General features: G+C 41.0%; 1 protein-coding gene across 3 annotated transcripts in view; it reads right to left on the minus strand.

The window, feature by feature from the left end:
- The window catches only part of CDKL4 (cyclin dependent kinase like 4), a 66,201-nt gene that overhangs the window by 18,390 nt on the left and 33,536 nt on the right, over positions 1 to 14,275 (minus strand). For 2 of the 3 annotated variants that reach the window (XM_027773005.1, XM_014588929.2), the window contains exons 6-8: positions 5,337 to 5,427; positions 1,982 to 2,179; positions 104 to 186 (exon numbers count right to left, since the gene is read on the minus strand). In XM_027773005.1, the coding sequence (XP_027628806.1) occupies positions 104 to 186; positions 1,982 to 2,179; positions 5,337 to 5,427 (372 nt within the window). The remainder of the gene's footprint in view (positions 1 to 103; positions 187 to 1,981; positions 2,180 to 5,336; positions 5,428 to 14,275) is intronic. The other variant, XM_027773006.1, reaches the window with a different exon arrangement.

Below are 14,275 nucleotides of genomic sequence, written 5' to 3' on the forward strand. Positions count from 1 at the left end.
AAAATGGGAGTCAAAAGCAAATATTAAAAAAAAAAAAGGAACAATGACTTATTTAGAGAAACTACAACATAAATAATAAAATATCCAAAATAGAGTAGTTTACCATATCTTCTGGTTCAGGTATACTGATGCCATGGAAAAACTGGTTACTTTTAAAGATAGATTGATGTCTTGGGATTAGTTTTCCTGTAAAATAAAAGCCACATAACTCAAAATAAATTTGGTTAAAAAATAACTAAGTGTTTAGTTAACCTCTACGGTCCAGGTATGGAATGAATATTGGCCTTGATTGTTCCTTCCAGCCATGGGTCCCTGTGAACAATACCTTCTCAGGGAGGTCAGTTCTCGCACACCATTCTCTTGGCCACGTGTGTTTGGTCTGTCACTCAGCCACCATCAAAATAGAAAGTGAGCAAACGATCCTAAGGAGTTTTACATACCTTATCTCACTGAGTCTGGTAACAATTTCACAGGAAGTTGCTATTTTTAATCACCCTTGGACTGATGGGGAAAATGCACCTCAGAGACGTTGGTACTTTGGTCAAGGTCTCACAGCAATTAAGTGTCCAGAATCCAGAATCGTTTTAGGAAATGAGCCAAACAAATGATAGACACTTAAGGGGTGGTGTACGGTGGGATTCTAACCATTCTCTTGCATTCTCTTCCAACCAGGTGGAGCTAGACAAGGCTGCTGAGGATGCTGACACGTGATGAAAGCGTATGGAAGGAGCCTTATGAATCCCCATCCTATTCTGCATTTTACTGGTGGGAAAACTTTGGCCAATCACGGAACTCCCTGAGTCTCAGTCTCCTCACTCATAAAATGGGCATGTTTAGAAATGTTCTATTTCCTTAATGTTTCTTTAAAAAAATATTTAAAGAGATGATGTATGTGACTAAAACCTGTACATTCTTTTTCTTATTATTATTATTTTCTTTTTTTGGAGAGGTTTTTGCTATAGGGCACGTGTGCTTGCCAGACAGACAGAGAGAGACAGAGAGACAGAGAGCGAGAAATCACCCCCAGGGGGGATGGCCATGCTGCAATTCCTTCTCCTCCATTCTCCTCTCAGGATCTTGGGCACGCACGTACACACGCCTGGCGTGAGTTTAAGCCACTAGGTCCAGGGCTCGAACCGCAGTCGACTATGTGGGAGTCCAGCAACATAGCCATCACGCTAACTGCTGGTCCCACCTGTACATTCTTAAGTACTATAGAAAAGAGACATGTTAATATTATTTCAACTCCACCAGCTACTTCTGATGAGGAAGTGAAAACAGACTTTTAAGATCTGCAAACTATGGTCTGTAGACCAAATTTGGCCCAGTGCTTCTTTGTTACAGTCTGTGACCTAAGAACAGTTTTTTTTAATACTTTTAAGTGGATTTTAAAAATGAAAATAACACAATTTTGATAGGTGAAACTTACAAGAAATTAAAATGTCAGCATTCATAACTAAAGTTTTATTGGGATGTAGGCATGCTCATTTGTTGACATATTGGGTCTGGCTGCTTTTGTACAATGGTAGGGTTGAGGAATTGCAGCAGAAATTGTTGTGGACTAAAAAAATCTAAAATATTTAGTAGCTGGCTTTTATGGAAGAAATTTGCTGATCCTGGCTGTACAGTAAAGCAGGGAAAATCCTGTTACAGTAGACAGAAACTGCATTTGATCAAATATTTTTTAGATGAGGCTCCAGGCAGTTGACTCAGATCCTTATCCCTATCTTAGCCCAATATGGAAAGTAAATGTATAGTGCATTCCACGGCTAATGGACTTTTCTTAGAAAGGCATCTGAAAACTCAGTGAGAGAAGGCGTGGCTCTACTTACGAGAAAAGGACTGGGCTTTGGCTACCACCCAGAACAACCATCCTGAGTAGCACTTCGGAGAGGCAATCAAGTTCTTGTTTTTCATTACAGTAACACACTGATACTATAATAACTTAGCAACTCTGTAAGCCATAAAATGCAATTCCTACCCAGTGTTCTGATTATCAGATAAAGCTGGTCCACATCTGACTTTCCAGGCCAGAGTGGCTGCCCTGTGAGGAGCTCTGCGAAAACACAGCCGATCGCCCATATGTCGACTGAAGAGCCGTACTGAGTATCTCCCACAAGAAGTTCAGGAGCTCGGTACCATCTTGTAGCAACATAATCCGTGTAGGCATCTCCTGGAACTGCAAACGCATAATCAGACCAGGTGAGTCATATTCTCTGAAGAAGGGAACTACTCCCAAAAGCAGGTAGGTATTCCGGTAAGCTTCAGTAACTCTCAGAGGCCATGATGCTCCCAACAGTTAAGGCAGTGAAGTGCTGAGTAACCAGTTACCCTGTATATTTAGTACATTTCACTTTCTTTTCTTTTTTTTTTTTAGAGGTTATTGCTATAGGGCACATGTGCTCACCAGAAAGACAGAGAGACAGAAAGTGAGAAATCACCCCCCAGGGGGATGACCACGCCACAATCCCTTCTCCCCGATTCTCCTCTTGGGATCTTGGGCACACACGCCTATGCTCCCGGCATTAGTTTAAGCCACTGGGTCCAGGACTCAAACCACAGTCGACCACGTGGGAGTCCAGCGACATAGCCCTTACGCCAACTGCTGGTCTCACATTTCACTTTCTTTTTTAATTTTTTTTTTTTTTTTAATTTTAGGGACCAGCAGGTGGCATGGTGGTTAAGTTGCTGGACTCCCACATGGCTGACTCAAGTTTGAGTCCTGGACCTGGCAGCCTGCTTTATCACTTTCTTTTTCTCTCTCTGTTTCACTCTGGTCAAATAAAAAAATAATAATAACAACAAATAAAAATTAAATAAATAGCAATTCTTTAAAAAATGATTTTATTTATTATTTTCTTAAGTTTACTATAGGGCATGAGTGCTCACTAGAGACAGAGGGAGGGAGCGGGAAAGTGAGAAAGCAAGACACCACGTCCAGGACTTGAACTGCAGTTGATCATATCTGAGTCTTGCACCTTAACAACCATCCCACCTGCTGACCCTATAAATTCCATTTTCAAGAGTACCTTAGCTAAAGTTTCTATCATCCTAAGCACAGAGGGGGAAAATGAAAATTTCTGTAGCGTAACTTCAAGTCTTCACCAACAACCACTTGTTTCTGCATTATTACCGTGTTGAATTGTGTCTTTATAAAGATAGGCTGAAGTCTCCATCCCTGGCACCTGGATGTGACCTTATTTGGAAATAGGGTCTTGGCAGATATGATCAAGTTAAGATGAGGTCATACGAGATGAGTGCAGTTACTAGATCCAGTGACTGGTGTCCTAAGAAGAAAGCCACACAGGGACACAGAGACACACAGAAAGAATGCCATGTGATATTGGAGGCAGCATGAAGTGATGCAGCTGCAAGCCCAGGAAGGCCAAGCTCTCCCACAACCACCAGAAGCTAGGAGGGAGGCACAGAAGGATCCTCCTCTAGAGCCTTCAGAAGGATCAGAAGAATAAACTTCTGTTGATTCAAGGTACATAGGTTGTGGTGATTTATTACAGCAGCTCTAGGAAACTAATGGAGTGCTAGACGATTACATTAAACTAACTTTTTAGTGACAAAGACCTCAACTTGACTCCTGTACTACGAGTCATGCGTGATGTGTGAACAGGTAGATGATGGACAGCTAGGTGCAAGCTCACTGCCCAGCTCCACCCTACTGCTACCAGTGTGGATGGCCTGGACACTGCCTCTGAAGTGGGTGGAGGCCAAGCCCACAAAAGCCACAAGACCCTGAAAAACCAGGAACTCCAGCTTACTCCTGAGGCTGAAGGCAAGTTGGTAAGATGACTCCATGGACTTAAACTGGCACGAGTCCCATGTGAGTTCACATGAACTCTACAAGTGCTCGAAGGAGGAAGGACAACTGGAAGTCTGTTCTCGCAATTCTCCCTCATAAAGGCTTCAGGCAGCCTGTATGAACGCCACAAAAGGCAGCTCGGGAAATAGGGGCTGCAGCTGTCATCAGAGTACAGTCCGCAGAGGAGTGGGGAAAGGAAAGGACCTCTGCTTACTCATCGCTCTTAGAAAATAAAACTTTTAAATGATAAAAGTTAGTAAATGCCGCATAGGAAATTTGGAAGACAGAGTGAAAAAAAAAGGGAACATAATAACCACTGCCAATTCTCACTACTCACAGGTTAAGTCAGCTGTTTACCTTTTTGGAACATTTTCTACCGTAAAAGTCCCATATGCTCACTGCAGAGAACGTGAAAATGCAATAAACAGAAAGAAGAATGTACACCCAAGTTTTATCATCCAAAGATACTTGTGTTAATCTTTTGGCATGTTTCACTCAAGTCTTTGTCTTTTTTTTTTTTTTAACAGTGTATTTTTTGAGGTACTTTTGCTCATACTATATATATATATACAGTTTTGTGTACTAATTAAAAAAATTTAATTCTACATATTTACCATGTTACTATAAACTCTTTCTAAACTTGAATTTAATGGCTGCATAGCAGTTTACCAAGTGCGTATGCCATGATTTACCGTACCATTCCCAAATTCGTCAGTATTTTGCCATTATCAATAATAAGGTTGAAAAAAAATCTGCACAATCCTTTTTATGTATTTAGGGTTACTTTTTTCTCTTTCTCCTTCCTTCCTTCTTTCTTTCTATTACCAGAGGGTTCATGTGTTTGCCAGGGAGATAGAAAAGAAACAGAGAGAGAGGGAGAGAGGGAAAGGGGGCATGATCATGCCACAATCCCTTCTCCTTCCTCCATTGTGATGTACACATCTACACTGCCAGGTGTGTGCTGCTAATACATGTTATCTTTAATGGCTGCAGAGTTCTAGATTTAGGGAGAATCAGTTCTTTGCCGCCTCTTCAGTTCTTTCTGCCTGGGTTGATTTCCTTTTTCTTAGCACTCTCTCTGAATCCTCTCTTTCATTTTCAGTTCACTTGTAGACTTGCCAGCTCCGTGAAGTTTTTTCAACCCGTCTCGCCCACATTAATATCTCCCTCCAGGGAACCGTCTGTACCTTCACTTTAGTACTTTATTGCCAATCGTCTTGTATTATTTTTTTTCTTTTACTTTCGATTATAAGTGTGTGAAGAGCAGAAATGCATCTTATAATTCCTTTTGACTCCTACAGGGTAAAGCACATAAAAGCAAGGTCCAGTAAATTCCAGTGAATGGAGTGGATCTGAAGTGCAAAGTGACTCAGTGTACTGACCCAAAGGCCAGTGAGCTTGTCCTTGCTGAGTAACAACAATGCGACATGTAGCATACCTTCAATATCTAAAGTAAGAATTAAAACTGTGTTACTTTATAATCATCAGAACTGGATCGAGTTAGGAAAACATTGCTACTTACTCATAATCCGTGCAAACCCGAAGTCACAGATCTTGGTTATTCCTTGCTTTGTTATCAGAATATTTTCAGGTTTTACATCTCTGTGAATACACTGTAAGATACTATTTGATTACTTTTCTGAGCCATCAAAATAACAAAAGAATAAACATTAACTACTAGTTTTAAATGACTGGTAAATCTGTGACATAAACAAAATATGGACTGCCTTCATTTTAATTTTTTTAGAAGTTTATTTTGTTTAGAGAGAGGGAAAGTGAGAAAGCACTTGGGAGGGGGGAGCACCCCACAATCCCTTCTTTATTCTCCTCTTGGGATTTTAGGCACACACACGTGCACCTTGCCTGTTATTTAAGCCTCTGGATCTGGAACTTGAACTGCACCATCAGCCATGTGGGATCCAGCTGCCTTAACCACCATGTCACCTGACTTGCCTTCTTCATTTTTTTTTTAAAGAATTATTTATTTAACTTTTATTTATCATTATTATTATACTTTTAAAATTTGCTACAGGGCACACGCTCTTACCAGAGAGAGACACAGAGAATAAAGGAAAGTGAGAAAGCAAGCCATCAGGTCTGGGACTTGAACTGTGGTCAGCCATGTGGGAGTCTACTATGCCATTTGCTGGCCCCTCTCTTCATTTTTTTTTAAAAAAGAATTTAATTTGGAAAATTTCACTTGTAATCTTGTCATAACAAAGAAAATTAGAATAATAATGGCTACATATGAACACTATGTCTGATTTTTTTTTAAATATGGGAGTACTTTATAAAAATAAAAAAGAAAATTATATTAAAAAAAAAAAAAAAAGAAGAAGGGAGTACTGGGGCCAGCAGATGGCATTATGGTTACGTCACTGGATTCCCACATAATCGACCATGGTTCTAGTCCCAGACGTGGTAGCTTGAACCTCACACTGAGTACGTATGTATACGGGCCCAAAATCCCAAGAGGAGAATAGAAGAAAAGGGATTGTGGCATGGTCATCCCCCTAGGGGATGATTTCTTGCTTTCTGTCTCTCTGTCTCTCCAGTGAGCACACGCACCCTACAGCAAAAATTTCTTGGGACCAGCGGTTAGTGTAATGGCTATGTCGCTGGACTCCCATGTAGTCGACCGCAGTTCGCATCCCGGACCCGGTGGCTTGAAACTCACACCAGGCACATGCGCATGTGTGCCCAAGATCCCCAGAGAAGAACGGAGGAGAAGGGATTGTGGCATGGCCATCCTCCCTGGAGGGTGATTTCTCGCTTTCTGTCTCTCTGTCTCTCTCTGTCTGTCTGGTGAGCGCACGCGCCCTATAGCAAAAAACCTCTCAAAAAAAAATTCTTAAAAAAAAAAAGGGAGTATCATACAACTATAAACTACTTATTTTTCTTAAGTCTTATTTGTTTATTGAGAGAGAAGAGAAAGAGAGATAAGAACTCTCAACAGGCTTTCACACCAGGAATCCCCTACCACCCTTCCCAGCCGACCAGGATCACGGACAAACATATAGTCTACAGTGAAACTGGGAGCCAGACCCTAATCCTCCATCTGACCTCCAGCATTGCAGAGCATTTTGTCACTGCTGTGGGGCCCATCCAATTATTCCTCTCACTTTTACTGGGCCCTACTTAAAGCGTAGGAGGTAAAACCCTCAGTGAGATTAGACTCAGAGCACCTCTAATAAGAACTGCTGCCACATGGGACCAGTGGGTGACATGGTGGTGGTGAAGCCACTGGACATTCTCAAATGGCTGACAGTGGTTTGAGCCCTGGACCTGGAAGCTTGCTTTCTCACTTTCCCTCTCTCTCTCTCTGATCAAATTAAAATAAATGAATAAATAAATTAAATTAAAAATAAATAATTCTTTAAAGAAAAAAAGAACTGCTGCTACTCAAGAATCACAATTCATGTCAACAAACTATTGCAGATTTGAGAAATTGGAAAACCACTTAAATTATAACCCAAAAAATTCACTGAAGGCATCAGATGGAACTGTTCTGGGTAGGCTGGGATGTATGGTCACTCTATTTATCAGAGATTCAGCATTTGGGGACAAGCGTCATTTTGATTTCCTCGACAGTGAACGAACCTGGAATGATCGGTAACCCTCCTGAGATGTTCCCACAATGCTGCCAGTCCCCCTCACAGGGTAGCCGGACCCCCTACGAGGCACTTTCACCTCAAGGACGCTCCTGCTGCTCTCCTACATGCAGTGACTTTACAACCTGCTACATCTTCTCCACCCAGGCTGGCCCAGCGAGGGCTGAGCTAGGGGCATGCGTGCGGGCAGGACTGGTGAGCTCACGCATTGCATCTTAATTCCAGAGAGTGTTTTCTCTGTGTGGAAGGGATGTGAGAAAGCAACTCAGATCCTGCTCTTCAAATCACATCTTTCACTTACCCACCCCTAAAAGGAACGTCGATAAATATAATCTTTTCTGTGCCTTGGCCCTCATATAGAAAGAAGTCTGTACTTTTCACAGAACTTTCACATTAATTATTGCATTTTTGAAACAATCCTGTGATTGCTGGTGGCCACTGAGAGTTCATGGTCACAATACTCAGCTCCCTCTGCCTCGTGTCTCCGCCATGCTATCCGTCCCTTATATTATTCCTGTTAAACTGACAATTCTGAAATAATTTCCTTTGCTTCATCATAGATATCTAGGAATAGAGAAAGCTGAGCCCTGAATACATTTTAGGTCACAAAAATGACACTGGGTCACAGAAACATGTTCCTATTTAGTTTCGATTACTGTCAACTATTTGACAATCTGTATAAACGGTATTTAGAAGAAAATTTTTAGGTCTCTTAAAAGTCCTAAGGTCTTAAATATTACTTTTTAAGAATACACTGTTGGAATATAAACCAACAAAATTTAATACCTTTTTTTTTTTTTTTTAGATTTTTGCTATAAGGGTGTGTGCACTGGCTGAAGAGACAAAGAGAAAGTGAGAAAACCACCCCCCAGGGGGTATAGCCGTGCCACAATTCCTTCTCTTCCATTCTCCTCTGGGGACTTTGGGCACACACTCACACATGCTTGGTGTGAGTTTCAGGTCACCAGGTCTAGGGCTCGAACTGTGGTCAACTTCATGAGAGTCTAGTGCCTTAACCACTATGCCACCTGTTGGCCCCTAATACCCTGTCTTTTAAGCAAAACATGTATGGAACAGACCAACACTCTTAGTCATTAATACTCACTTATTACTGTTGGTGATTTAATTAGAACAGGTCATGTCTGTGAGTTGAGTGTGTATCAAATTGTAACTTTTTTAGACTATGCCTGGCATGACAAAGTAAATGGTCTTATATTGATATTTGCCTACTAACCTATTTAGGTATTTGGCTCTAATGCAAATCCATGTGAATTTATAGTAGTTATTTTTGAACCAAAAGAAAACAAAGGCACATGAAATATTGATGTATGTCAAAGAAATAGAAAAAGTTATTGGTATAAGTGCAGGTAAGAAGCTATCAATAAAGAGGATAGGATACTGAAGAAGGAAAAAGGAAAGTAAAAATAATTGGAACTGTCAAGGCCAGCAGGTGGCATGGTGGCTAAAGCACTGGACTCCCATGTGACTGATCATGATTTGAGTTCCAGACCTGGCGGCTTGCTTTCTCAGTCTTCCTCTCTCTCTGGCCAAATTGAAGAATAATAATAAACAAATAAAGTTAAATGAATAATTATCTTTTTAAAAAATTATTTAATTTTATTAATTATCATAATTTTATTAAAAATATATATTTTTTACGTTGACCAGAGAGAGACCACCACCTGCAGACCCAAAATTATTATTGTTTTTAAATAATTGGAACTGTGGGACCAGCAGTTGGCATAATGGCTATGTCGCTGGACTCCCATGTAGTCAACTACTGTTTGAGTTCCGGACCTGGTGGCTTAAACGCACGCTGGGTGCATGTGTGTGCATGTCTGCCCAAGATCCCGAGAGGAGCATAGAGGAGAAGGGATTGTGATGTGGTCATCCCCCCTGGAGGTGATTTCTCACTTTCTATCTCTCCGTCTCTCTCTGTCTTTCTGGTGAGTGCACACACCCTATAGCAAAAACCTCTCAAAAAAACAAAAACCAAAAAACAAAAAACTGGAACTGTAAGAAAAATCCTGAAAGGTGGATGATACTCAGACATAGCATTCATTTTCTCCCCTGCAAAGCCATGCTCAGTGCAAACTCTCACGATGTCTCTTGGAATCAGCTTATTTTCCACTAGAGAACAAGAAACAAGAAGTCTTGGTGACAGAAGAGTTTTAACGAACTTGGGTTTCATACACAACTTTTAGCAAACATTACTCAGGATGGGTTATTGTGGCTATTGCACAATCTCATTTTTATAGGCTCACGAGCCAGCAAGAAGAGGTATACAGTATGTTAGACCTGACTTTCAACTTACATAATCTTCTCTGGAAATGTCCACATCAGAAATTGCTTCTTTTATAGTCTGACTGAAGAATAAGCAGTTTTCTATGATGAGAAGTCTGTTCTCTTTGTGCTTTGCAGGTGGGTTCTCATAGAGCCATAAGAGAGAAAAAGGACCCTTCCTTGACATCCAAATAATTAATATTAACAGGATAATGGTGGATGTTGCAGCCTCATACACTCGTTATCTCAGAAGTCACTATAGTTTTTAACATTTTTATTTATTATTCTCATTTTTTGAGAGGTCTTTGCTATAGGGCATGTGCACTTGCTGGAGACAGACAGGAAGCAGGAAATCACCCCTCAGGAAGGATGGCCACACCACAACCCTTTCTCCTCCATTCTCCTCTTGGGATTTTGGGCATGCACACACATGTACCTGCCATGAGTGTTAAGCCACTGGGTCTGGGACTCGAACCACAGTCGACTACATGGTAGGCCCTCATTATTATTATTATTTTTTAAATTGCTATAGGGCACATGCACTAACCAGAGAGAGAAAGCAAGGAGCCAGATCCTGGACTTGACCCACTGTTAGCCATATGGGAGTCTAGTGCCTTAACCACCACGTCACCTGTTGGCCCTGAAATCACTATAGTTTTATCATTTGAGAGAAAGTTCTGTTTTCTCTAGTCAATGCATCAAATACACAAAAGTCCATGGGTTGGTTCATAATGGTGTTAAGTGTCTCACATTAGTTATCTCACTCTGGTGATATTATAAGATAAACAAAACAAAATGTGTAGGTGTTTTCTTAAGTCAAAGGCTTCTCAAAATTTAATGGACACATGAGTCACCTGGAGCTCTTGTTAAAGTGCCAATTGTGACTCTGCAGATTTGGAGTGGGCCCAAGATTCTGCATTTCTTTTTCTTTACTTTTTTTTTTTTTTTTTTTGAAGACAGATTTTTGCTATAGGGCTTGTACTTGCTGGAAAGACAGAGAGAGGAAGAGAAACAGAAAGTGAGAAATCAGGTATGGCCACACTGCAATCTCCTCTCTTCCATTCTCCTCTTGGGGTTCTGGGCATGCATGCACTTGCACTGGCATGAGTTTCAAGCTGCTGAGTCCACGACCTACACTGTGGTGGGCCTTGTGGGTGTCCAGAGAGGACATAACATTGTGTAATGTAATCATTACACCATCTGCTGGTCCCAAGATTCTGCATTTCTAACAAACTCCCAGGTGATCTCTGTGAACCACACCTTTAGTAGCAAGGCCTTAGTCCTTTGCTACTTTAACCTTCATCATCCTGCTTAGGATCACAATTCTGGAGCTAATAAGGTGCGCATGGTTTCCATCAGTTGAAAGCTGTGAATCTTCAGCAACAACACTGGGTCAGATTGCCTTTTATATTTGAGTGTATAATGGAGATCCTTTAAAAATAAAGAGCTTATAAAGGTTTTAGATATGTTATTGTAACAGTTTATGTATGACTAGGTTTAGTTCCTTTGCATGCATTTTAGCTAAAGAGAAAATAAAAAGATAGATAGAACAATGCTTACCACAGCACAGGAAAATGAGATAACCAGAATTCAGAAGTAATCTCCATCTTGGAAGAAGGATGTTAGTCTGAAAAATTATCCCTTTTTATAGAGATAATAGATTATCAAGAGAAGTTTTCAGTATGGCAAGGTATAAGATACAGAATTTGCTTCAAGCAGAGAAAGGATGACAGATGAAATGAGCTACAGTAATATTTTGCATCCACTGGAAATAATTAGTCACAAAATCATATATTGACTGATGGGCTGATTCATTTAGTCACTCACTCATTCAATAAATATTTATTTAGCACCTCTTATGTAAAAAGATACATGCTAGGCATTGAACAGATATGAAGGTAAATCAGACACAGGAATTGCATTCAAGCCTACAATCTATTGGGCTGTTGGAAAAGTCTTGACACATTTTTGCATAGACAAATATAGAAAAATATCTCATGACTTTTCTGATGACCCAATAGTACGCAAGAAAGTGTTTAATTATATAGGGATAAAGTACATTTATGGTAAACAATATACCGGGTCATTGGAAAAGTCATGATGTATTTTTTGCATAGAAAAACAGGAAAATACATCATGACTTCTTTTTACAGAGAGATGTTTGCTACAGAGCACGTATGTTCACTGGAGAGACAGAGACAGAAAGCAAGAAATCACCTCTTGGAGAGATGGCCACACTGCAATCCCTTCCCCTCCATTCTCCTCTCGGGATTTTGGGCATGCATGCACAAGCACCTGATGTGAGTTTTAAGTCACCAGGTGTGGGACTTGAACTGCAGTCAACTACATGTAAGTGCAGCAATATAACCATTACGCCATCTGCTGGTCACATTATGACTCTTCTGATGACCCAATATATTGTCAGAGAGGGCACGTGTTTGCCAGAGAGAGAAAACATACCCCAATGGTGTGTGATCATGTGACGATCTCTTCTCCATTGTTTCCATCATGTCAGGATTTGGAGCATGCACTCACACATGCCTGGTATGTCTTTCAAGCCTCTGAGGCCTAGATTCAAACCACAGTTGGCCGTGTGGGATCTGGCACGTAACCATTGTACTATGGGGCCAAGCCCAGTAAACAATATTTTTCAAAAACCATTTTAACTATCCATAAACTTCCTACAGCATTTTTGGGTAAACTTTAATATTTCCCATATCACGGTAGAAAGCAACAGAGAAGGGACTCCATCCAGCATCGTCTGTACTAAGCTTATGAAAGCACAGTTTGCACTGTGAAGAACAGGTTTAAAGAACTTGTGAACAACATCCCTCTACATGAGCAGAAAACAAAGTATTTCTATTTAATATAATAAAAGCTTTGTAGCTTTTCTTACAATGAAAGAAAGCTCCCCGTTAGTATTGAAATTTAGTTCCATGATCGCACATTTTCTTTCTCAGCAATCCTAGATTACTATGGTAGACATTCTGTTGGCATCAAAACGGACCCCACGGTAGTCTCTGTTGTTGCCTCAGAGCTGTCTCTGCTTAGGCACTGACTCGGAACGGAAGGTCTGGAGAGATTCTGTAGAAGCTATCACTGGAGCAAAAACACCCTGGAGACAACCTGATGCTTCCACTGGACTAGATTGGTACAAGTGGACATCAGAGAGAACAACGACTGAAATATCAAACATATAAAATCTGTGTAATGATGCCCCATCGCCATCTCCCAAAAGTCCGTGTCGTCGTTACTGCTGGCGGTTGCTAAGATACCAACATGTTTCTCTGAGTATTGGCAAATAAAGGAAATCACCATGTATTTATCTTACTGGATTTTACAGTAGCCAGAGTCCAGGAGGATAAGTTCTTTTTCATATTATTCAAATTAATAAATGCAGAAGGAATAATAAAATTACCATATTTTAACCTCAATGAAATACTGGACACATACAATAACCATCACTGGAAGCTGACACCATCACGTAAAAAGGCTGGCAGGAAATTAATAATGGACGGGATCAAACTAATACTTGCTGAGCACACTCATCATTTTAAAAATTATTGAAAGTGGGATGACCAGAAACTATATAAATCATAATACTGATGATTTTTTTTTGGAGAGGCTTTCTTTTTTTTTTTTTTTTTTGAGAGGTTTTTGCTATAGGGCATGTGTGCTCGCCAGACAGACAGAGACAGAGAGACAGAAAGCGAGAAATCACCCCCAGGGGGGATGGCCATGCCGCAATCCCTTCTCCTCCATTCTCCTCTTGGGATCTTGGGCACGCACGCACACATGCCCGGCGTGAGTTTTAAGCCACCGGGTCCGGGACTCGAACTGCGGTCGACTACATGGGAGTCCAGTGACATAGCCATTACACTAACTGCTGGTCCCTGGAGAGGCTTTTTTTATAGGGTGCGTTGAGTCGCCAGAAGACAGAGAAAAACAGAAAGCAAGAAATCACCCCCCTCCCCGCCCCGGGGGAATGACCATGCCACAATCTCTTCTACCCCAATCTCCTCCCAGGATCTTGGGCACACATGCACATGCGCCCAGTGTGAGTTTAAACCACTGGGTCCGCGGTCAACTATGTGGAAGTCCAGTGACATAGCCATTACGCCGACTGCTGGTCCCAATACTGATGATGTTATGAGAAGTGTGCAGCCCCATATCTGAAATATTCTTGTCTAAAAAAAGTGAAGCTGGATATGATCATGGCTTTAGATATAAATACCACTTACAGGAAAAACAGGTGAGAAAATAAGTTATAACTTAAGTACACACAGGAAGCAATTGGCCCAAACTATTTCTACAACACAGTAGTATTCACCGTGTGGTTCTTGGGCCAGTAACCCCAATATCATCTGAGAGAATGTGAGACATGCAGACTCTCAGGCCCCACTCCAGACTTGCAGAGTCAGAAACTCTGGGGGGTGGAACCCAGCAGGCAGAGTATTAATACGCCCTCCAAGGGACTTTCATGCATGTTCAAGTTTGAGAACTATGGCTCTACAGAATGAATGACACAGCAAATTAAACAAAACACAAAGGGGAAGGGGTACTGTCA

Source organism: Tupaia chinensis, unplaced genomic scaffold (genome assembly GCF_000334495.1).
Source record: "Tupaia chinensis unplaced genomic scaffold, TupChi_1.0 Scaffold000317_1, whole genome shotgun sequence".
NCBI lineage: Eukaryota > Metazoa > Chordata > Mammalia > Scandentia > Tupaiidae > Tupaia > Tupaia belangeri.